General features: G+C 36.4%; 1 protein-coding gene across 4 annotated transcripts in view; it reads right to left on the bottom strand.

Annotated features, from left to right (window-relative positions):
• The window catches only part of BRDT (bromodomain testis associated), a 79528-nt gene that overhangs the window by 34421 nt on the left and 19237 nt on the right, over positions 1-25870 (bottom strand). For all 4 annotated transcript variants that reach the window (XM_042952798.1, XM_042952799.1, XM_042952800.1 and 1 more), the window contains 8 exons: positions 22181-22353; positions 21153-21506; positions 16016-16144; positions 8970-9158; positions 8209-8378; positions 7837-8126; positions 7637-7750; positions 7390-7560 (listed from right to left, as the gene is read on the bottom strand). In XM_042952798.1, coding sequence (XP_042808732.1) covers positions 7390-7560; positions 7637-7750; positions 7837-8126; positions 8209-8378; positions 8970-9158; positions 16016-16144; positions 21153-21506; positions 22181-22353 — 1590 coding nt within the window. The remainder of the gene's footprint in view (positions 1-7389; positions 7561-7636; positions 7751-7836; positions 8127-8208; positions 8379-8969; positions 9159-16015; positions 16145-21152; positions 21507-22180; positions 22354-25870) is intronic.

Below are 25870 nucleotides of genomic sequence, written 5' to 3'. Positions count from 1 at the left end.
GAATGAATTATAGCAAAATCATCTTTTACCAAGTAGCCATAAATACAGCCACAAGGAACTTAATTAAAATAATTAAGAACTTACTATAAGAGAAGGATATATCACTGATCTGAGAGGATACAGTCTTTTATGAAAAGTGAAGCTATTTGATTTCATGGTAAAGTCTGCTCTGCTTACTAAGCATTATGGGAAGATCCCAAACAATTATTTATTTACTCTCTAGTTATTTGGCAGCCTCAACTATGTTGTAACAAATGGTTTTTATAGTACCTTCTTTACCTTTAGAAATACCTTGACAGCAGACACTGGTGGTACAGTAGATATAAAAAGAGATCTCTGACATGCTACTCATAAGTTCCTTTCTTTATCTTACAATATTTTCTGGCGCTGTCCTCCCCAATCATAAGCCTAGGCCAGTGCAATAAAGCACCAAACTGCCAGTTAATGCCTTGACCCATCTCTCCAGGTGGGCATTGATGAGCCACCTTAGCATTATTTGTTTCAGGCTCCAGGGCACCAAAGCTGGTTAATACCAAATCTTATTCAAACTTAAAACGTTCTAATTTTAATAATTACCTTCTGCTTCCTGAAATGCCATCAGTTTCCACTGGATGTGTTACTGTTCTTTCCTCTCCTAAAATGTTTGATGCTGGACATTGTTAAAATTGCTAAATGCCACTCAATGACGTGCTTTAGTTTAAAGAATTCAAGTTTTGAAATGACACGAACCATCTTAATGTCACTCCACTAAGTATTATTTAAGTGTTGGGGGCGAGGTGGAAGGGAAGGGAAGAATATAGACAGGAAAGATTGAGGGTATAGATCCAGGTAGCTGTCACATTTAGGGGATAAATTATGGTTTCAGCTTTGAACAAAAAAAACAGACTTCATTAATATGATCATATAATATATGCACATCTACACAGCTATCTTAAATATTCAAATATGCACCCAAACTACATTATTCTACAATTTACATAGACTCTTAAGTATAATAAAATATGACATATATTAGTGTTCTACTAAAAAATTCAAGGGCGTTATCTTAGTTTTCTGATATAATAGCTCAGAATTTTAAAAATTCTCTGAATCTGAAGACACTAGGAAAAGGCATCAAAATTTTTTAAACTACAATGGTAACTAGACTTACTGTAGTCATTATTTTGCAAAGTACACAAATGCCAAATCACTATGTTGTACACCTGAAACTAATATTGTATGTCAGTTATACTGCAATAAAAAAAGGTCAAAACCATCCGATACAGTATGTTTCATAAAAGTCTTAGACTATGGACAGAAGAATAATTAATGACAGCCTAAAACTCAGCATTTTGATTCTCATTCTACTTTTACATAGTTGACTTTCTAGAAACATAAAACATAAAACTGTTTATGAGTTCCTGGCCCTTGTAGTTAAAAGGCAAACATATACATTTTCACTATCGAGTTTAAGATCCCCTTTCAGTTAGTGAAGAAGCTCTTCAGGTCTTGCAAATCTTAATGAAACTGAGCACTATAGTGACAACATATATACTGTCAACTAATTTCTCCAGGGAACTGTGATAATATGCATACCCACCTTAAGAGATTCAAATTGGGTAATATATGTGAACTACTAAACAAATGCATATTATGCATGTTATGTAATATGTTCTATTTTCACATCTCCCCCAAAACCTCAACATAAAACTCTGATGGAAAAGTTTTTATTTTAGGGGCGCCTGGGTGGCTCGGTTGAGCATCTGACTTCAACTCAGGTCATAATCTCGCAGTTCGTTGAGTTAGAGCCCCTGTGTCTGGCTCTGTGCTGACAGCTTAGAGCCTGGAGCCTGCTGTGGATTCTGTGTGTGTCTCTCTCTCTGCCCCCTCTCCCCTGCTCGCTCTCTGTCTCTCTCTCAAAAATAAACATTAAAAAAAGTTTTCATTTTAAACTAAGGCAAAAAATTTTAATTATAGAATAAAAGAGAGCTGGAATTGAATATTTGATTAAAGAGTTGGTTTAATATCCATCACCTATCAAAGCACTGAGATAAATGCTCCAGATATAGCAAATGTTATCAGGAAGACAGTATGGACTAAGAAAAGTTTAATAAGCTGAATATGAATATAATACCATAATGCAAAACCAGAACGTTATGCCATATATAGCGGAAAAAAATTACTGAAGAATTTTGAATTAGAAAACTAAATCACACTTCTGTTACACAGAACAGGGTTTAAAAAGGTAGTTGGAATTCACTACCTGGTTCTGTTACCTTATTTTATAGGAAAAAAGCATGTCCAGAGACGTTAAATGATTTGCCCAAACTTATCACCTAAGACATGGTCTGTTGGTTAAAAAACCAAAACCAACCAACCAAACAAACAAAAAAACCCAAATAAGCAATTTGTCTTTGAACTAAAAAAATGTGCTCCCTTTACAGACTGCTTTGGCAATTTTCATTGAAGTGTCTGGTACTTATTTTAATATATAAACACAACCCAAGTACAAAAAGTGGAAACTGGGGCGCCTGAGTGGCTCGATTGGTTTAGCATCAAACTTCAGCTCAGGTTTGTGGGTTCGAGTCCCGCATTGGGCTTTGGGCTGACAGCTCAGAGCCTGAGGCCTGCTTCAGATTCTGTGGTCCCCCTTTCCCCAACACTCCCCCATTTGTGCTATCCCTCCCTCTCAAAAATAAATAAACATTTATAACAAAAAAAAAAAATTTAAAAAGGTAGAAACAAAAAACCCCCTAGGTCAATGGTTCTCAAACATAGCAGCGTATTAAAGTTACTTGGGATACTTAGATATCACATATATCTAGCCCCATTCTATATTTAATTCAGGTTTGGACACTAGTTTAAAAGTTTTGCAGGTGATCTAACATACTGAGAAAATACTATTCTAGACAGCCTGCTTATTCAGGAAGACCCATTTTTGAACAGATAATTTTTAAATACACAAGACAAAATTTACCCATTTTTGAACAGATAATTTTTAAATACACAAGACCCATTTTTGAACAGATAATTTTTAAATACACAAGACAAAATTTATCACTCTTTTTCAAAGACTCAAGGCTCAAGCGTGGACCTCAATATATATAGGTTTTTAATCAAAGCTGGGTCTTTGAATTTATCTTTCTAGTGCTTTGAAAATACTATAGTTGATGAGAAAGTCATCATAGTTTTAAAATTTTAAGTGATAAACTAATCATTTCTCTTAAATGCCAAAGAGTATTCCCCAACTGTCATTGTGTACTTCCTACATGCACTAAACCATTCTCCGCCTAAAAAAGGTATAACAAAATCTGGACTTGAACCAAGTCCATTTTGTCCTTTTTCCCCTTGCATGAAAAAAAAAATCATATCCTCATCACTTCTACAGAAAACCTAGGTTGTAAAACTAAAAAGAGAAATTGTTTTAGTCCTGTTTGTAAGTCACCCATAACTAAGTAAGTGTTTTTAAAAAAGAAACTGTTAAAGGGCTTCATAACTTTCCTCCTCTGAATATTACACTGAAGCCAATAAAAGCAAAAAGTCTAATGAATGAAGTGACAAATTTACTTTGTCTTAATCAGGTGAAGAATTGATGCCATAACCACTGAGTTTGAGTGTAACTATTAAACAACTGAAATTATAAACATTCCTGAAAAATATTCCTTTTTTTGTTTTTAATGTTTATTTTATTTTTGAGAGAGAGAGAGAGATTCAGAGAGAGACAGAGCATGAACAGGGGAGGGGCAGAGAGAGAGAGACACAGAATCTAAAGCTGGCTCCAGGCTCTGAGCTGTCAGCACAGAGCTTGACACAGGGCTCGAACCCACAAACCCTGAAATCATGACCTGAGCCGAAGTCGGACGCTTAACCGACTGAGCCACTCAGCTGCCCCCCCTGAAAAATAATTCTATTCCACACTAATCAAGTATCTGAGCTAACATTTAGACAGTTCCTTAAGTTATTTTCTTTAAGATTTCAATTAAAAGTACTACCACCAATGAGATGATCCCATTTGATTCTCAGTAATATTATCTATGGAATTGAATCTATTAGTTATATTCCTCCCTATTATAGCACTCAAGATAGCCAAAGCTGTGGAGAATTAGAAAACTATCAGTAGGAAAAAAAAAAAAAAAAAGAAAAAGAAGAAGAAGAAAACTTTCAATAGGTTTTGTGTACATACTAGCAAATCCCAGCTAACATAGGATATAAGCATCTGGAATTCATTTTACTGTCAAATCTCATTTACATATTTGATCTGATATTTGATGATATTTTGAAGGTTATGAAAAATCATTTAGAAAAGGGTTACATTTTTACCAATGTTTAATAAATGTTCTTGACTAAGCTACACATGACAATTTGCATACACTGATGTCAGTCAAGAAAATAATTTAAGTGATAAAACCAAAACACAACAAATCTGCAATCAAGTACTGATTTTACTCCAAAGATATCTCATTTATATTTTTCAAAGATTTGGGATTTCATTCCAATTCCACCTTAGAACTGATTCAATATCTTGTTTGAAATTTTAATTAAAGAATTTTTAAATAAAACTTTCCTTGGAAATCACAGCTTGGCCATTTAATTAATCTTATTTAATAAAGCAGAATTGAGCCTGTATTTTTCAAAAGTGCATAAAATAAGGTTTGAAAATACATGAAATATAATCATTTAAATAATGTGGAATAAACAACTGTAACACAATTTACAACACTTAAATGTTTTTCACAGATGTTACCATTCAAACATTTCACACATCTAAACAGAATGCTACTGCAGTAAAGACAGAGCAGCTCATAATAAGGATAATTAAAGAACTATGAATCAATATTAAGGAACTAATAAAAGTTAATTTAGAGCTCCATCCTTGATAACCAAAATTACAAAAGATTATGATTTTGCTAAGGAAATTGCATATAGCCAAACTGCTATAAAATTCTAGAAGGCAGGTATTAAAAAGGTTAAGAAAAATTGCTAAAGATCAATATCTTTCTATCAGAAAACTTTCCTCTATTAAAGTTTTGAAATGAAAATATATTCTTATCTCCTATCTTGAATAATCAAAAGCCTTATTAACCAGAGTTATGGCAATGAAGATATTCTAACTCTAAGTTTAAGTTCTGAACAAACCACAATAAATTTAAAAGCTACAAAATCTTATATATTTTTTCAGTTAATTTGTACTTATGTAACAGATAAAGTTTTTGCTGACATTCCTAATTTTCACAAATTGTATTTTCTCAGTAAGTAGCTCCATTTCCCTCTACCCTGAGACTTGATTTGGGATTTGTTGTCTGCTCTTTGATAATGTCATATACATAATTAAGAATAGCAGATGCTTTTTACTATTTTGCATTAAGCATTATTATTGCTATGATATGACTTCATTATTTTTCATAATTTACAATCCTTTCATTTATAGTTTTTGTCAAGAAAGTAAAAAATGTTCTCAGCTTACACACCAGAAGTAAAAAGCCTTATGGTATTTTAATGGGTACAAGTGAAGTTAATATTTAAGACAAAGGTCCTATTGCTTCATTTACTAATTTATTTTGTTAAGCAAATAAAGCAAAAACAAAAACAAAAAAACAGGAGAGAACTTAATGCTCATTTAAGGTAAGCACTGAGTTTGCAATTTATAACATGCATGTAAGTGTGTTTCCAAGTACACAGTTTGAATGTTTATAAAACAATAAAAATTTCAAAGAAATTCACAAATTCATACTATCATGTAAGAAAAACTGACCTTAGTGTCACAAACCTATATACCCTCATAATGTAGGTTGAAACATAACAATGTGCTACTTTGATTTTAACAATGTTTTTAAAAACAGTACTTGTTATAGAAAGATAACATTAAACAAGGACATCAGTCATAAAATAAAAATTCAACACAAATGTGTTAAAAAAAATTATAATTCTGAGGCCAAGTTATTCCACTGGAAAGTTAGGAAAACATATATAAGAACCATTCTAAGAACACATAGTAGATGATAAACATCTTTCCTTCAAGCAGTGTGTTGGAAGAATCTATCAGAAACTGAAATTAAGGTATTTTATTGAAGCACTCTGTATATATCACTTTTCCACTAATGCTTAAGGCATCTATTGATCAGTAGCCAATATATAATTAGATAACTCAAACAGCTTTATCTTACAAATAAAAGACAAAGTGCTGTAACTTATTAGGCCACAAATGCTTTATTAGATGAAGTTACAAATGCTAATTATTACAATTTAAAATTCTAAATGCAACTTTAGTTTTTCCAGCATTGTTTTATGCTTTATTGTCAAATATAAGAAAATAACGTATAATTACAGCCCTAAATCAATTTAAAAATTTTCTAGTATGACAAATCCAACAAAAATGTTTACCACTATATACTTTAGAAATGTAAAAACAAAATGCAGCAATCAGCACCACATAAACGCAAACTGAACAGAACCAAAAGTGAAACAAAAGGGACTCCAAGCCAGCAAGACTTTACTACCACAGTGAAATAAGAGGGGTGTTCTTACAAAAGGTAAGAATCCCTGATGTGACAATATTCTGTGTAGGATTTTTTTTTTTTTTTTTTTTTGAAGAGAACTGAATCTCATGACAAACAAGAAGCATCTCATTCAAAATAAAGCAAAATTTGGGGTAGAAAAGTGCTCTATATTCTGAACATGCCTTCTGGTGGATAATGATGGAATGCCACTTGGGCATCCTTGGGGCAGTGATTACTTGTCAACTACATGACCATCAGTGAAACAGCACAAACAAAACATGAATGAGTTAAGCTTGATACAGTTGATGAAAATCTACCCAAGGTAATATGGTACTTCAGCATAACTGGAAATCTCAATTTGAAGTACATTTTTCTATGAATGGAAGATAATATTCTACAATGAAGAAAACACAGAAGTGAATAAAATTCTCCTTTAAACATTTTCTGGGATGACTGGCTTAATTCAAAATGATGAAATCATTCAATATATTCAGTCAGAATATATTGTCACAACGGGACATAACTGCAACATTACAGTAGTCTGATACATCACAGAGAGTAAATGTTCTCAAATAATCCTTCACTTTATAAAAAAATGAAGACTGGAATTTTATTATTTGTTATTTTCTCGCATTAAGATCTGGTGTTATATATTAAGAAACTATCCCACCTTTAGTAAACTTATTTTCGATGTTACACACCTCTAAGTCACATATGTGTAATATGAAGTTTCATTTTACACGGCATCTTTTAAAGAAAATAGTAAGATTTTCAACATGCAATTCAATAATAAGTGTGGCATCCAAACCATAGGTTCTGGGTAAGTGACAGACGTTTCCTAAAAATCGAAGTCTCAATAGTACAAGGAAAAAATTTCCGCACAAACACAAGTACACTTAAGGGGACAGCTAACCTGATTCAGAATCACTGCTGTCTGAGGAGCCTGAATCACTGCTACTGCTTTCAGTCTCTGAGGAGCTGCTGCTGCTGCTGCTGCTGCTGCTGCTGCTGCTGCTGCTGCTGCTACTGCTTTCGCTTAATCGGGAACCACTTCCAACAGCCTTGGATGACTGCGTCTTCTCAGCTACAAAATAGGGAAGTACGTTACAAGGCTACCAGAATTACATCATCAAAGGAACATTTAAAGGACTGCCACCTACATTTTGGTTGACGTTTTCTACAGTTTAACTGATTATTGACCTCTAGTAACCGCTTTTCCAACTCCTGTTTTTTCTGTGAATGAAATTCTTCTCTGGACTTCATTATCTTCTTACCTATAGGATTTAAGAGGAAAAAAGAGTATTCCCAAAAACAAAAACAAATACCAGACTGACCTCTACTGCTACACAGAAATACATACCATGAGGCTTTAGTGGTCTTTTTCTTAGACATGCAGCAACATACTTTTCTAGTTCTCGCAGTGTTGATGCTTTTAGTGTTTCAAAGTCTATCTCTATCTCATCAGGGTTGGAATTTCTCAGTGAAGGCTCTCTTGATTGTATTATATGAACAACCCGCCCAAGTTTATCTCCAGGGAGTTTGTTTATATCCAAGCTTAACTGCCTTTTCTCATCATAGTTCATAGGTTTAGCATTAGCATCATCTTCAGGTTTCAGAGCCAACACCTGCTGTTTCCTCTTCTTTGGCTGACTAAACAAAAATTAAATTTAATCAAAATTATTTGAGATAATATTATGATTTGAATAAGGCATTTTTAATAAAAGATACTTACTTGCTTTTAGACTTTTCCTTTAATTTCATTTGCTTAAACTTTTTCCTTGGATTTTCATCTCTGTTATTAACCTTTTCTTTCTTCTTTTCCCTTTTAGACTTATTCTTTTTCTTTAGCTTACGGAAAGGTACTTGGGATAGAACTTGTAGCTGTTGATGAACAGCTTTCAGCTGATAAAGAAAAAATTCTATAAACATTCACGGCTCTAAGTAAAGACATCAGAAAAAAAATGAAGGCACTCAAAAGTCAGGACTATGCTGAAATTCATGTCCTTCAGGTTCTTATTTTATTTCATGAATTCATTATTTTGAAGGGCATACACTAAATTAGAAATACTATCATGTGCTCAACCCATAAACTTAGGTATTCATCTATAACCAGACCATGAAAATTAAATTTCCAGTAATCTTAACTTTTTAATTGTTTGTTTCAGGCTTGAGTTCAGAGAAGGTTAACCTTTTATCACAAAAGGTAGCAATGTTAAAATCTCATCCATAAAATATCTTGGATTACATCATATAAATCATTTCAATGAGAATCCATTCATTGGGGTTAAGAATATAAATAACAGAATTTTAAGATATATAGACCTTTGGGTAAGAAAGACTATTAAACATTATAAATGTGCCAATAAGTAAATAAAGCCACAGTTGCTAAGTGATCTAAATGTAACAGCTTTTAATCTACAAAAAGCATTTTATAATAGATCTGCATCAAGAGCTCACAAAAATACCAAAACTTTTACCAATACAATCAACTACCTGCTCCTGAAGTTTTGCAAGACGTTGAACTCGTTCATCTTCAGAATCACCAGAAGAGTCATCTTCAGAGGAAGCTTCACTTCTGCTTTCTCTATCATGGACTTCTGTGGTATCTGTTTTGATGTAGCATACAGGCATACTCTCAACAGGTTCATCTGGGATCTTTGCAAAATGCATTTCAAAGACATCCTATAATGGAAAATGAGACTATAAACATTTTCTGTATTTCCAATTTAATGCAGCAATAACACCTTTTAACAAAAGTGTCACATTTTGATAATTCTATTTTTCCTTGTGGTAATTGTTATATAATATATACATCAAGTCATTATGTTGTATACCTTAAACTTACACAATGTGAATTTACCAAAGAAGAAATATAAGACTCGTGCTTCCTTGCTTGCTAACCTTAGCAACTTTTCTCTTCTCTTCTAGGTCTCTTCTAAGACAGACCTCTCAAGTTGTGTAGAGAATGTTCTTTCAAGGATCTTCTGCCCCATGTTTTGATCCATCATTCCACTACCTCCCACTGGGTCAGCCTCAACAGTCCTCGAGCTTTCCCTTCAGGGAGACATGGGCTCCAGTCAATCCTATCTCAGTTATCTACTATCCCCTCTTCGCTAATATTTCTCCAATATCTTCTATGTGCACAGCAGCCTCATAAAAAGATGTGCTAATGTATGCTATACCTCAAAAACAAACAAACAATCTCAACGTTTTTTATTTATTTTTGGGACAGAGAGAGAGACAGAGCATGAACGGGGGAGGGGCAGAGAGAGAGGGAGACACAGAATCGGAAACAGGCTCCAGGCTCCGAGCCATCAGCCCAGAGCCTGACGCGGGGCTCGAACTCACGGACCGCGAGATCGTGACCTGGCTGAAGTCGGACGCTTAACCGACTGCGCCACCCAGGCGCCCCTTTTTAAAATTTTTTTTTTTTCAACGTTTTTTATTTAACAAACAAACAATCTCTACACTTTAATAAATTGTGCTTTATTTTGGGAAGTAGGGTGTTCTTTGTCTTTTCAGTTATGGTTCAAAAATTTCCAAACTGTTCAGAAGAAACTCACTTTCAGGAACACGGAAGATGGCAGTGTAGGAGGATGCTGGGCTCACCTTGTCCTGCTGATCACTTAGATTCCACCCATATCTGCCTAAATAACCCAGAAAACTGCCAGAAGGCTAGCAGAACGGACTCTCCGGGGCCAAGCATAGACGAGAGGCCCATGGAAGAGGGTCGGAAGGGCAGAGAGGCGGTGCGCACTACATGGACTGGCGGAGGGAGCCGGGGCAGTGAAGGGGCGGCCAGCCCACCCGGCAAGGCAGAGCCCCTGAGTCTGGCTTGCAAAGCGGAGGGGCCGGACGGAGTGTGTTCTGACAGCCAGCAGGACTTAACATCTGGAATGTTATAAGTCAACAGCTCTGCTCCGAGAGTGGGAGGGCTAGAGGACAATGGGAGGGAGAGTTGTTGAGCTCCGGAGAACAGAGCTCAGCTTGGCGGGGAACAAAGGCGCACGCCAGCGCCATCTCCCTCGCCCATCCCCCAGCCAAAATCCCAAAGGGAACCAGATCCCGGCACAGAACTTGCTTGCACCGCAAACACCCAATGCTGTGCTTCTGCGGATCCATCCCTCCGACGGGTCTGCCTCCCTCCCAGTGCTGCAGGGCCTCTCCTGCAGGGGACCACCTACAGCAAAGTAAGCTGAGCCTGCTACCCCTGCCCCTGTGCACCTTGCGGATCCACCCTGGCTAATACGCCAGATCCCATCAGAGCAGCACCACAACTGTGCCTGGCAGTGTTCAAGCAGCCCAGACAGGGGCCACACCACTCCACAGTGAGTCCTGCCCCTGGGAGAGGGGAAGATAAGATACACACCAGTCTAACTGTGCCCCCAGCGGTGGGCTGGGGACAGACATCGGGTCTGACTATGGCCCTGCCCACCAACACAAGTTACTCCAGACAGCACAGGGGAAGTGCCCTGCAGTTTGGCGCCACCCCAGGAACTACCCAAAATGATGAAACAGAAGAACTCGCCTCAAAAGAAACTACAGGAAGTAGTGACAGCTAACAAACTAATCAAAAATGATTTAGGCAATGTAACGTAACAAGAATTTAGACTAATAGTCATAACATTAATCACTAGGCTTGAAAAAAGCATAGAGGATAGCAGAGAATCTATTGCTACAGAGATCAAGGGACTAAGAAATAGTCATGAGGAGCTAAAAAATGCTATAAATGAGGTACAAAATAAAATGGAGGTGGCCATGTCATGGATTGAAGAAGCAGAAGAGAGAATATGTGAATTAAACGATAAAATTATGGAAAAAGAGGAAGCTGAGAAAAAGATAAAAAAAAAAATCCAGGAGTATGAGGGGAGAATTACAGAACTAAGTGATGCAATCAAACGGAACAATATCGGTATCACAGGAATTCCAGAAGAGAGAGAGAAAGGGGCTGAAGGTGTACTTGAACAAATCATAGCTGATAACTTCCCTGATCTGGGGAAGGAAACAGGCATCGAAATCCAAGAGGCACAGAGAACTCCCTTTAGACGTAACTTGAATTGATCTTCTGCAAGACATATCATAGTGAAACTGACAAAATACAAGGATAAAGAGGGAATTCTGAAAGCAGCTAGGGATAAACAGGCTCTAACTTATAAAGGGAGACCATAAGCCTAGTGGCAGACCTATCTACTGAAATTTGTCAGGCCAGAAAGGAATGGCAGGAAATCTTCAATATGATAAACAGAAAAAATATGCAGCCAAGAATCCTTTATCCAGCAAGTCTGTCATTCAGAATAGAAGGAGAGATAAAGGTCTTCCCAAACAAACAAAAACTGAAGGAATTCATCACCACTAAACCAGCCCTACAGGAGATCCTAAGGGGGATTCCGTGAGTGAAATGTTGCAAGGACCACAAAGTATCAGAGACATCACTATAAGCATGAAACCGACAGACATCACAATGACTCTAAACCCGTATATTTCAAAATAACACTGAATGTAAATGGACTAAATGCTCCAACCAAGACATAGGGTATCAGAATGGATAAAAAAACAAGACCCATCTATTTGCTGTCTACAAGAGACTCATTTTAGACCTGAGGACACCTTCAGATTGAAAGTGAGGGGATGGAGAACTATCTATCATGCTACTGGAAGTCAAAAGAAAGCTGGAGTAGCCATACGTATATCAGGCAAACTAGACTTTAAATTAAAGGCTGTAACAAGAGATGAAGAAGGGCATTATATAATAATCACAGGGTCTATCCATCAGGAAGAGCTAACAAATATAAATGTCTATCAGCCGATTACGGGAGCCCCCAAATATATAAAACAATTAATCACAAACATAAGCTACCTTATTGATGAGAATGTGGTAACTCCAGGGGACTTTAATACTCCACTTACAACAATGGATAGATCATCTAGACACAGGATCAATAAAGAAACAAGGACCCTGAGAGATACATTGGATCAGATGGACTTGACAGATACATTTAGAACTCTGCATCCCAAAGCAACAGAATATACTTTCTTCTCGAGTGCACATGGAACATTCTCCAAGATAGGTCACATACTGGGTCACAAAACAGCCCTTCATAAGTATAAAAGAATTGAGATCATACCATGCACACTTTCAGACCACAATGCTATGAAACTTGAAATCAACCACAGGAAAAAGTCTGGAAAACCTCCAAAAGCATGGAGGTTAAAGAACACCCTACTAAAGAATGAATGGGTCAACCAGGCAATTAGAGAAGAAACTTAACAATAGATGGAAACAAATGAAAATGAAAATAACAACAATCCAAGCACTTTGGGATGCAGCGAAGACAGTCCTGAGAGGAAAATACATTGCAATCCAGGCCTATCTGAAGAAACAAGAAAAATCCCAAATACAAAATCTAACAGCACACCTAAAGGAACTGGAAGCAGAACAGCAAAGACACCCCACACCCAGCAGAAGAGAAATAATAAAGATCAGAGCAGAAATAAACAATATAGAATCTAAAAAAAACAGTAGAGCAGATGAATGAAATCAAGAATTGGTTTTTGAAAAAATAAACAAAATTGATAAACCTCTAGCCAGGCTTCTCAAAAAGAAAAGGGAAAGGACCCAAATAGATAAAATCATGAATGAAAATGGAATTATTACAACCAATCCCTCAGAAATAGAAGCAATTATCAAGGAATACTATGAAAAATTATATGCCAACAAACTGGACAACCTGGAAGAAATGGACAAATTCCTAAGCACCCACACACTTCCAAATCTCAAACAGGAAGAAATAGAAAATTTGAACAGACACATAACCAGTGAAGAAACTGAATCGGTTATCAAAAACCTCCCAACAAATAAGAGTCCAAGACCAGATGGCTTCCCTGGGGAATTCTACCAGACATTTAAAGCAGAGGTAATACTTATCCTTCTCAAGCTGTTCCAAAAAATAGAAAGGGAAGGAAAACTTCCAGACTCATTCTATGAAGCCAGCATTACTTTGATTCCCAAACCAGACAAAGACCCAGCAAAAAAAGAGAACTACAGGCCAATATCCCTGATGAATATGGATGCAAAAATTCTCAACAAGACACTAGCAAATTGAATTCAACAGCATATAAAAAGAATTATTCACCATGATCAAGTGAGATTCATTCCTGGGCTGCAGGGCTGGTTCAACATTTGCAAATCAATCAACGTGATACATCACATTAATAAAAGAAAAGAAAACCATATGATCCTGTCAATCGATACAGAAAAAGCATTTGACAAAATTCAGCATTCTTTCTTAATAAAAACCCTCAAGAAAGTTGGGATAGAAGGAAAATACTTAAACATCATAAAAGCCATTTATGAAAAGCCCACAGCTAATATCATCCTCAATGGGGAAAAACTGAGAGCTTCCCCCCTGAGATCAGGAACACGACGGGGATGTCCACTCTCACCGCTGTTGTTTAACATAGTGTTGGAAGTTCTAGCATCAGCAATCAGACAACAAAAGGAAATCAAAGGCACCAAATTGGCAAAAATGAAGTCAAGCTTTCACATTTTGCAGGTGATGTGATATTATACATGGAAAACCCAACAGACTCCACCAAAAGTCTGCTAGAACATACCTGAACTCAGCAAAGTCACAGGATACAAAATCAATGTACAGAAATCAGTTGCATTTTTATACACTAATAATGAAGCAAAAGAAAGACAAAGAAACTGATCCCATTCACAATTGCACCAAGAATCATAAAATACCTAGGAATAAACCTAACCAAAGATGTAAAAGATCTGTATACTGAAAATTTTAGAAAGCTTATGAAGGAAATTGAAGACGATATATAGAAATGGAAAAACATTCTGTGCTCATTGATTGGAAGAATAAATATTGTTAAAATGTCAATACTACACAAAACTATCTACACATTCAATGCAATCCCAATCAAAATTGCACCAGCATTCTTCTTGAAGCTACAACAAGCAATCCTAAAATTTGTATGGAACCACAAAAGACCACGAATAAACAAAGTAATATTGAAGAAGACCAAAGCGGGAGGCACCACAATCCCAGACTTTAGCCTCTACTACAAAGCTGTAATCATCAAGACAGCATGGTATTGGCACAAAAACAGACACATAGACCAATGGAATAGAATAGAGACTCCAGAATTAGACCCACAAATGTATGGCCAACTCATCTTTGACAAAGCAGGAAAGAATATCCAATGGAAAAAAGACAGTCTCTAACAAATGGTGCAGGGAGAACTGGACAGCAACATGCAGAAGAATGAAACTAGACCACTTTCTTACACCATTCACAAAAATAAATTCAAAATGGATAAAGGACCTGAATGTGAGACAGGAAACCATCAAAACCCTAGAGGAGAATGCAGGAAAAAACTTCTCTGACCTCAGCTGCAGCAATTATTTACTTGACACATCCCCAAAGGCAAGGGAATTAAAAACAAAAATGAACTATTGGGACCTCATGAAGATAAAAAGCTTCTGCACTGCAAAGGAAACAATCAACAAACTAAAAGGCAACCAACGGAATGGGAAAAGATATTTGCAAATGTCATATTGGACAAAGGGCTAGTATACAAAATCTATAAAGAATTCCCCAAACTCAACACCCGAAAAACAAATAATCCAGTGAAGAAATGGGCAGAAGACATGAATAGACACTTCTCTAAAGAAGACATCTGGATGGCCAACAGGCACATGAAAAGATGCTCAATGTCGTTCCTCATCAGGGAAATACAAATCAAAACCACACTGAGATACCACCTCACGCCAGTCAGAGTGGCCAAAATGAACAAATCAGGAGACTATAGATACTGGTGAGGATGTGGAGAAACGGGAACCCTCTTGCACTGTTGGTGGGAATGCAAACTGGTACAGCCACTCTGGAAAAAAGTGTGGAGGTTCCTCAGAAAATTAAAAATGGATCTACGCTATAACCCAGCAATAGCACTGCTAGGAATTTACCCAAGGGATACAGGAGTGCTGATGCATAGAGGCACTTGTACCCCAATGTTTAGAGCATCACTTTCAACAATAGCCAAATTATGGAAAGAGCCTAAATGTCCATCAACTGATTAATGGATAAATAAATTGTGGTTTATATACACAATAGAATACTACATGGCAATGAGAAAGAATGAAATATGGCCTTTTCTAGCAACGTGGATGGAACTGGAGAGTGTTATGCTAAGTGAAATAAGTCATACAGAGAAAGACAGATACCATATGTTTTCACTCTTATGTGGATCCTGAGAAACTTAACAGAAGACCATGGGGGAGGGGAAGGAATAAATAAAGGTTAGAGACGGAGGGAGCCAAACCATAACAGACTTAAAAACTGAGAACAAACTGAGAGTTGATGGGGGTGGGAGGGAGGGGACAGCGGGTGATGGGTACTGAGGAGGGCACCTGTTGGGGTGAGCACTGTGTGTTGTATGGAAACCAATTTGACAGTAAATTTCATGTTAAAAAAAAATTAAAAAAAAAAAAGGAGAAATTCACTTTCAGAGCACACCTATCAACTTACCTGGAGTGTTCTTGCCATTGTCACTACTTCATGGTCTGGAGGATTGTACTTGTAGCAATTCATGAACATTAATCTAACATCTGCTGCAAATTCATATGCATCTTTATATTCTTGGTTGTCCATTTTTCCCTAAATTAAGGAAAAATTACAGGATTCACAAACAACATAGTTCAAAAATTATTTGAGCACCTACATTACTAAATAGTTCAAATAACAGAAGAATATAGACAATACCAGAAACAGATACCCACCCTCCAAATTTGACATATGTAAAAATTCTGCTATATTTGTTTTGGTATTTTTTGACTTTGAAAATATCCAATGAATTTTGACATGCAGAGATAAGGAAGGAGGACATTCCAAGTAAAAACAAAAACAAAAACAAAAAACAGAAACAAAATCACAAAAGCAGGAAAACAGTGCATTTCCAGGTAATCTTGGATAGACAAGTTTGATCCTAGGAAAGTGGTGAAAAGATAAATTCCTTAAATGAACCCTGAACATCTAAATGAAAGGTTTTTACTAAAATTCTCCTAAAAATGAAAAGACGTAAAAAATTGAACAGAATTGGTAAAAGGAAGGAAATAATAAAGATCAAAGCTGAAATAAATGAAAGACAAAAACAAAAACAAACAAACAAAAATTACAGGTCAATATCCCTGATGAATATAGATGCAAAAATCCTTAACGAAAGATTAGCAAAATTCATTCACCATGAGCAAATGAGATTTACTCCAGGAATGCAAGGATGATTCAATAATCTTATAAAACATGTGAACAAAATGAAGGATAAAAACCATATGGCCATCTCAATAAATGCAGAAAAAAATTGACAAACTTCAACATCTTTTCATGATAAAACTCTCAACAAAGTGGGCTTAAAGAGAACATACCTCAACATAATAAAGACCATATATGAAAAACCCAGTTAACACCATACTCAATGTGAAAAACTCAAAGCTTTCCATTTAAGACCATGAAGACAAGAATGTCCATTCTCACCACTTTTACTCAATATAGTACTGAAAATCCTAACCACAGTAACTAGACAAGAAAAAGTAAAAGGCACTCAAAGTGGTACAGAAAAAGTAAAACTCACTTTTTGTATATGACATGATACTATATACAGAAAACCCTAAAAACTCCACCAAAGAACTATAAGAATAAATGAATTCAGTAAAGTTGCAGGAAACAAAATTAATATACAGAAACATACTGCCTCTATATGCTAATACTGAAGTAGCAGAAAGAAAAATTAAGAAAAACAATCCTATTTATAACTGCATCAAAAAGCAAAAACAAAAACAAATTCCCTAAAAATAAATGTCACCAAGAGAGTGAAAGACCTTTACTTTGAAAATTATAAGACACTGATGAAAGAAATGTCTTTTCACAAATGAAAAGATAAACCATGCTCAGAAATTTGAAGAATTAATATTGTTAAAATATCCATATCACCCAAAGAAATCCACAGATTCAATACAATCCTGATGAAAATGCTAATCATAGTTTTCATAGAACTAGAACAAACAATCCTAAACCACAAAGACCTTGAATAGCCAAGGCAATCTTAAGAAAGAGGACCAGGAAGACTGGGTGGCTCAGTTGGTTAAGTGTCAGACTCTTGGTTTCAGCTCAAGTCATGATCTCACGATTTTGTGGGTTCGAGCCCTGCATTGGTCTCTGTGCTGACAGTGCAAAGCCTGCTTGGGATTCTCTCTCTCCCTTTCTCTCTGCCCCTCCCCACTCACACTGTCACTATCTCTCTCTCAAAAATATATGTAAAAAAAAAAAAAAAAAGAACAAATCTAGAGGAATCACAATCCCAGATTTCAAAATATACTACCAAGCTATAATAATCAAAATAGTGTGGTATTGACACAAAAATAGACCCATAAATCAGTGGAGCAGGATAGAGAGAGCCCAGAAATAAACCCATACTTACATAGTCAATCTATGACAAAGGAGTCAAGAATATACAGTAGGGAATAGACTCTCTTCAAATGGTACTGAGGTAACTGGACCACTACATGCAAAAGAATGAAAATTGAACCGCTTTCGTACACCATACACAAAAATTCAAAAACGGATTAAAGACCTAAATAAAACCATAAAACTCCTAGAAGAAAACATAGGCAGTAATCTCTTGGACATGGGCCTTAGCAACATTTTTTTGGATGTGTCCTCAGGCAAGGGAAACAAAAGCAAAAATAAAGTACATCAGATGAAAAACCTTTTGCACAATGAAGGATATCATCAACAAAACAAAAATGCAACCAACTGAATGGGAGAAGATACTTGCAAATGATTCATCTGATAAGGGGTTAATATCCAAGATATATAAATAATTCATATAAGGAAACAAAAACACTAAATCAAAAAATATATATGCATCTCTGTTTATTGCACTATTATTTACATAGTCAAGGTATGGATGCAACCTCAGTGTTTATCAACAGATGAATGGATAAAGAATATGTCACACAGACAGTCACACACTCACATACACACACATATATCACACACAGCCATAAAAAAGGATGAGATCTTGCCATCTCTAACAACATGGATGGACCTACAAGGTATTATGCTAAGCAAAATAAGACAGACAAATACCATATCATTTCACTCGTATGTTGCATCTAAAAAACAAAACACACACACACACACACACACACACTTACTTTTCTCACATGTATAAAGTTGCTCCTTCCCTCCAATAAGACCAAAGTTACTGGGGATTGGATAACATTAGCTAAAATAAAACCAAGAAGTCAGAGGAGGAGTTCAGATATGTCAGCTCCATACAAACCTAGCTTTTGTGTATATTTAAAAACGGTACTGGGGTGCCTGGGTGGCTCAGTCAGTCAGGCGTCCGACTTCGGCTTAGGTCATGATCTCACAGTTCGTGGGTTTGAGCCCCATGTCAGGCTCTGTGCTGACAGCTCAGAGCCTGGAGCCTGTTTCAGATTCTGTGTTTCCCTCTCTCTCCGCCCCTCCCCTGTTCACGCTCTGTCTCTGTCTCAAGAATAAATAAACATTAAAAAAAAAAAATTTAAAGACGGTACTTACAAGGCACATCCAAAACAATTCCTCTGACTTTCAAAGAGACTAGTATTTGGTTCACATATGAAAACAAAGTCTCAATTAATTCTCAAAGTGCCATTAGTAGGTTTTAAAACTTACCCCTCAGAATAGAAGTAAATGGTGTAAGACTTCTCAACCCGTGTGCCCATATGAGAACAGAAAATGAAAAGATCAAGAAGCAGCTTTTAGGAGAATTGTTCTATCAAGTGCCGGGGTTATAAAATATTTTAGGAATATTTCTGATACTTCTCAAGCAAACTTATAGGGCTTAAATTATAATAACTTCATTATGTGTTCAAATACACCTAAATATTTTGTTTATAAAGAAAAATGTGGGAAGACAGTGATGTAGAAAGAACAAATATTGTTAAAAGGTCTATACTACCCAAAGCAATCTACACACTCAGTGCAATCCCAATCAAAATAACACCAACATTCTTCACAGAGCTAGAGCAAACAATCCTAAAATTTGTATGGAACCACAAAAGATCCCAAATAGCCAAAGTAATGTTGAAAAGAAAACCAAATCGGGAGGCATCACAATCCCACACTTTAACCTGTATTACAAAGCTAGAATCATCAAGACAGTATGGTATCGGCACAAAAACAGACACACAGAACAATGGAATAGAGAACCCAGAAATGGACCCACAAATACATGGCCAACTAATCTTCGACAAAGCAGGAAAGAGTATCCAGTGGAAACAAGACAGTCTCTTTAGCAAATGGTGCTGGGATAATTAGACAGCAACATGAAGAAGAATGAAACTGGACCACTTTCTTAAACCATACACAAAAGTAAATTCAAAATGGATGAAAGATCTAAATGTGAGACAGGAAACCATCAAAATCGTATAGGAGAAAACAGGCAGCAACCTCTCTGACCTAGCCCACAGCAACTTCTTGCTTGACATGTCTCCAGAGGCAAGGAAAATAAAAGCAAAAATGAACTATTGGGACCTCATAAAGATAAAAGGCTTGTGCACAGCAAAGGAAAGTCAACAAAACTAAAAGGCTACTGATGGAATGGGAGAAGATATTTGCAAATGACATATCAGATAAAGGGTTAGTATCCAAATTGTACAAAGAACTTGCCAAACTCAACAGCCAAAAAACAAATAATCCAGTGAAGAAATGGGCAGAAGATATGAATAGACACTTTTCCAAAGAAGATAACCAGATGGCTAATAGACACATGAAAAGACACTCAACCTCATCGATAGTACCACACACCAGTCAGAATGGTTAAAATTAACAACTCAGGACACAACAGATATTGGTGAGGATGTGGAGAAAGGGAACCCTTTTGCACTGTTGGTGGGAATACAAACTGGGGCAGCCACTCTGGAAAACTGTGGAGGTTCCTCAAAAAATTAAATATAGAACTACCCTATGACCCAGCAATAGTACTACTAGGAATTCATCTAAAAGATACAAAAATGCTGATTCAAAGGGGCAGATGCACCCACAATGTTTACAGCAGCACTATCAACAATACCCAAATTATGGAGAAAGCCCAAATTTCCATCAACTGATGGATTAAGAAGATATGGTCTCTCTCTCTCTCTCTACACACACACACACACACACACACACACACACACACACACTGGAATACCACTTGGTGACGAAAAAGAATGAAATCTTGCCATTTGCAACAATGTGGATGGCACTGGAGGGTATTATGCTAAGCGAAATTAAGTCAGAGAAAGATATGATTTCACTCATATGTGGAATATGAGAAACAACAGACATAAGGGAAGGGAAGGAAAAATAAGATAAAAACACTGAGGGATTCAAATTATAAAAGACTTACAAACACAGAACAAACTAAGGGCTGCTGGAGTGGGGTGGTGGGTTAAATGGGTGATGGACATTAAGGAGGGCACTTTTTCAGGATGAGCGCTGGATATCATATGTAAGAGATGAATCACAGGTTCTACTCCTGAAGCCAAGACTACCCTGTATGTTAACTAACTTGAAAAAAAAATTTACAATGACAAGAATACTTTTATAATTAAGAAGTTCTTCCTATTAAGAAAACATTTACCTTAATAGTTCCAAGATCCATTGGATTTTTCACAATATCATAGTAGTTATGGAGCCCCAAAGCATTAACATCAACAGGATTATAAAAGGGCCATGCATAGGACAAGTGTTTCTTTGCAAGCATTTCTTTAAGAATCTCACTACAGTGCCTTAATTGTTCGGTCACTTCAACACTCTTTATGACTTTACATAGTTGCTGAGAATCTGGCAAAACAGTCTTCAGCACATTTTCTTTCATAGGTGGCATTTTCACTGATTTTTTTTCTGCAAGTGTTGGGGAAGATTCACCACTTGCGTTAACTACTGAAGTTGTAGGAGTCGTGGTATCTGCTTTCCTCTTCACACCCCTTGTAACCTGAAACAATTCAATAACAACAACTGTAATTAAAGTGACATTCACAGCAACAGTTTTCAAACTTTTTTTGATGGTTACTCCTACAGTTAAAAAAAAAACAAAAAAAAAAAAACAAAAAAAAGGAAAAAATTATCAGTACCATGTCGTCTATATATTAAATATTAATATTAGTAAATTAGTAAATATTAAATATTAGTAATATTTAAATATTAGTAAATATTAGTAAAAGTTAATTTCTTTTCTACAGGTAAATTAATAGCTCAAATATTTTCTTCCTACATCCCAAAGAATGGTCTTATGCAAACCTTTGAGATCAATGAGAGATGGGAAACAATAAAAGTCACTGTTATGCAAAAACAAGTTCTGAATACCTGAAATCAGCTACGGTATACAATTTTAAATTATCAACCCATCAAGTTAGGATTCAAAAGAAGTTACGTAACACACACAAAATAGGTAGTTGGGCAACTGATACTAATATAAAAACATATAAGCCAGTTCAAATTCTACCTAAAAATCTCTAAAATTTGGTTCACATTCTAGATCTATTAAAAAATGTACACAAAGATTGACTGTGGTATACTGAAGACCAATTTTCAGATCAACTTAAAAAAAGGTTTAGTCATTACAACAATCCCTTACACTGAAACATTTTAAAGTCATAGTAAACTTACTTGGGCCACTGTTTGTGAGGCAGTGTTGAATGGAGTACCTTGTGACATGTTTGAAGGAGAAATAGATGTCTTAGGAAATACAGAGGGAATCACTTGCTGCTTAAATACTTTGTCCAGTGCTTTTGGGGATTGTTTTTCTTTACCAGAAGGAACTGCTACATTATGTTGAATCCCTAGTAAAGTGTGAACCAGAGTAAATATGAGTAAAATATAAAACCATTTTTCTATTAGTATTCTATTTTAATTCACTTAGTTCAGCTTTTTAGTAATATAAACACAGGAAACTCCCATTCTCCTTTGAAACCCTCCCACAGGTACTTGCTAACATTTGTTAGACCAATTTAGATATAATATTAGAGACTTCAAACCTGATATTAATGGAAGACTTATCAATTTTATTCAGAAAGGTGCCTGGCTTAAATTTACACTAATAGAGCTCTGTGAGTAGCTTCAGTAAATTTTAGACATCCTGGAGACAAACTACATAATACTATGTGAGGTCTCCAGAATGCTCTGCATAAATATCCAAGAACCTTAAAACTATGACAGAGCCCATCATTGGTTAACACAAAACAATAGATATGAACATAATCTTCTTATCAATATATCCTTCAGATGACTCTGCCGAAGGAACCACTGTGTATGGTCTTCTGCCTTGTATGTCCCCAGAGAACACCAACCCTTAAGACATTTGGATCACATCGCTCTGAAATCTATCATTTCAAAAGTCCATCCTTGTATCCAGGTAACTCCATTCTTCAGACTATGAGACTAATGTGCTGCCCACTACACCAAGAGGGCTGCTACGGTAACTCCACTCTTCTAATCACTCGCACCATAAACCTTGGAGTCATCTTTGACTCCATGGTCGTTCAAACCCAATATCCCCATCCGTCAGCAAACTCTTTTGGCTCTATTTTCTTATCCAGAATCTGATTACAATTACAAGTGGTAATCACCCTGGTCCCAGGCATCAATTCTTAACTGGATTTCTACAGTAGTATCCTATGAGCCCTTCCTTCTTCTGCTTTTACATCCTGTAGTCTGTTCTCAAAATAGCCCTCGAAGTGATATTTTAAATTCAAATAAGATCATGACACTTCTGTTCAATGCCCAATGACTTCTAATCTTTTCTTTTCAAATAAAAGCCAAAGTCCCTACAATGCCTTGTAGGGACCTGTGTCATCTCTCTACCTATGCTCCTCCCCCATGTCCCCACCTCTGCCCTCCTTCCAACTGCACTTCCTATCACTCCACCCCTTCACTAATTTCACTTAGCCTACTGGCCTACTGTCCTCAAATTTGGTAAGCATAAGCAGACAATTTGCTCTGCCTGTAAGGAGATAGCCTCATCAGCTCACTCCAACATTCCCTTCATGCCTTTGCTGAAATGTTACCTTCTCAAGCTACCCTATATAGAACATCTTTCTCCTTCCACTCCCACCACTTTCTTATTCTCTTATTCTTATTTTTTTCTTTGCCCTTATCACATTTGACATAGAATATATAGATATCCCTGACCCTCCAAATTCTCAACAATATATTTTTTTGAATATATTTTAAGACAGGGCTGGTATTCCTCAATCTCTTATTTCTCATTACTCACTAACTAAAACTTAGGAACCAAAGAGACTGAGATAACCTCCTATCTTTTGATATTCCAACTGTGGCTCTTTGAACTCAGGAGCTAAACAGATATGTATAATGAGAAATACTTACATTTACTTAATGTTACCAATTTCCTCAACAAAAACAAAAAGCTCTGTGAGGGGAAAGGAACTTTGTTTTGATCTCTACAATATCCCTTGTGCCTAATACAGTACTTGGGACATAAGAGGACTCAATGGATATTTATTGTATGCTTATTATGTATCAGGCCACCATTCTAGGTGCTCAGGCACAATAATGAACAAGATAGACAGTTTCTGTCCTTGTTGACCATATTGTCTAGTGTAAGAAATAGAAAAAAAAAGTAATCAAATTGATTACAATTGATGCTAAGCACTAGAAAGGAAATAAGTGGGAGTACTGACAAAAGACAGAGACCTACTATAAAGAAGATAGCCAAAGAAGTCTCTTTGAAGAGGTATCAATTCAGATGTTACTGGAAAGAAGTAGCCAGCCAGAGAATGGGGTGGCAGTAAAACTGTATTCCAAGACAATCAGTAGGGAAAACTTCAATGAGTGAGATGAAAGTAGTTCAGGATGAGAATAGAGAAATGGGCAAAGATTTAATCCCAAAAGGCCACGGTAGGAATTCAGACTTCATTTTAATATGAGAAGCTATAGAGGAGGTTTTAAGCAGGTTAATGATGTATTTTTATTTTTTGATGTATAGTTTATTTTTAAAAGACTGCCTTTGCAGGGCACCTGGGTGGCTCAATCAGTCAAGCGTCCGACTCTTGGTTTCAGCTCAGGTGATGATCTCGTGGCTCATGGGTTCAAGCCCCACATCAGACTCTGTGTTGAGGGTGGAGGCTGTTTATGATTCTCTCTCCCCTCCTCTCTACTCCTCCCCTGCTCATGCTCTCTCTCTCAAAATAAATAAACTTAAAAATAAATAAAAATAAAAGACTACTTTTGCTATTGTGTAGAGAACACAGAACAATCGAGATCACAGGGGCTAAGAAGATTGTAGCCCAAGTTAGTATTATTGCAAAAACAATCTTAGGATTGAATTCAAATGATTACTAATGAACAGAAGGGGAGAAAGAATCAAAGAAGGAAGGAATCAAGAACAACTTCTACTATTCTGGCTTGAATAACTGTTTATTAGTACCATTTTCTGTTATACAGAATAACCTAACAAGTTCAGTGTTTAACTATAAGCAAGGTAAATGAAAGATGTGTATCTCTCATCCAAGTGGAAGACATCCATGTGGAAATGTCCAGTGACTTGAAGATAATAATTGGTTTCTCAGGGAGGACTGTGTTAGAGATATAGATTTGAGGATTAATAGCATACAGATGGAATTTAGAAAAAGGATACTAATATCAAGCCCTGAAAAGAAAACCCCAATACTTTAGAAATCGAATAGAAAAGAATAGGGGCACCAGGGTGGTTCAGTCAGTTAAGCGTCTGACTCTTGATTTCAGCTCAGGACATGATCTCATGGTTTGTGAGTTTGAGCTCCATGTCGAGCCCCATGCACTAAGAGTGCAAAGCCTGCTTGGGATTCTCTTTCTCCTTCTCTCTCTGCCCCTCCCCTACTCTCTCCGTCTCAAAAAAAAAAGTTTGTTTTCAGTATTTAGAAAAGAATGATAATGCCAAGAGGACTACAGAATGGGAAGTAAGCTCACACAACTAGAGTGTGCACAAAGAATAAAGGCATTTCAAGAAAGAGACAGTAGCCTTCTAAAGCAAATACTGATTAAGATCAAGTAAAATGAGAATAGAAAAATATTACTTAAATATTGTCACATGAAGACTGATCCAGCTCATGAAGGCAATGGCCCAAAGTGACAGGGAGAGAAAGGATCCTTTTAAAGACCTTTGCTCTAGCTGATCCCCCTGCCTGGAATGTTCTTCTTTGTTCAAATCTTAACTTCTTAATGAGGCCCACTCTAAACCCATCATGCTTGTTTGCCTCTCTTTTCCTACTACAATGTAAACTCCAAGATGGCAAAAGTTTTTGTTTTGTTTGATATATCTCAAGAACGCTGACCAGTGTGGTGGCACCTAAAAGTTAC

This window comes from Panthera leo, chromosome C1, assembly GCF_018350215.1.
Source record: "Panthera leo isolate Ple1 chromosome C1, P.leo_Ple1_pat1.1, whole genome shotgun sequence".
NCBI lineage: Eukaryota > Metazoa > Chordata > Mammalia > Carnivora > Felidae > Panthera > Panthera leo.
The sequence above is the reverse complement of the archived record's forward strand: the minus strand, read 5'-3'. Positions and strand labels throughout refer to the sequence as shown.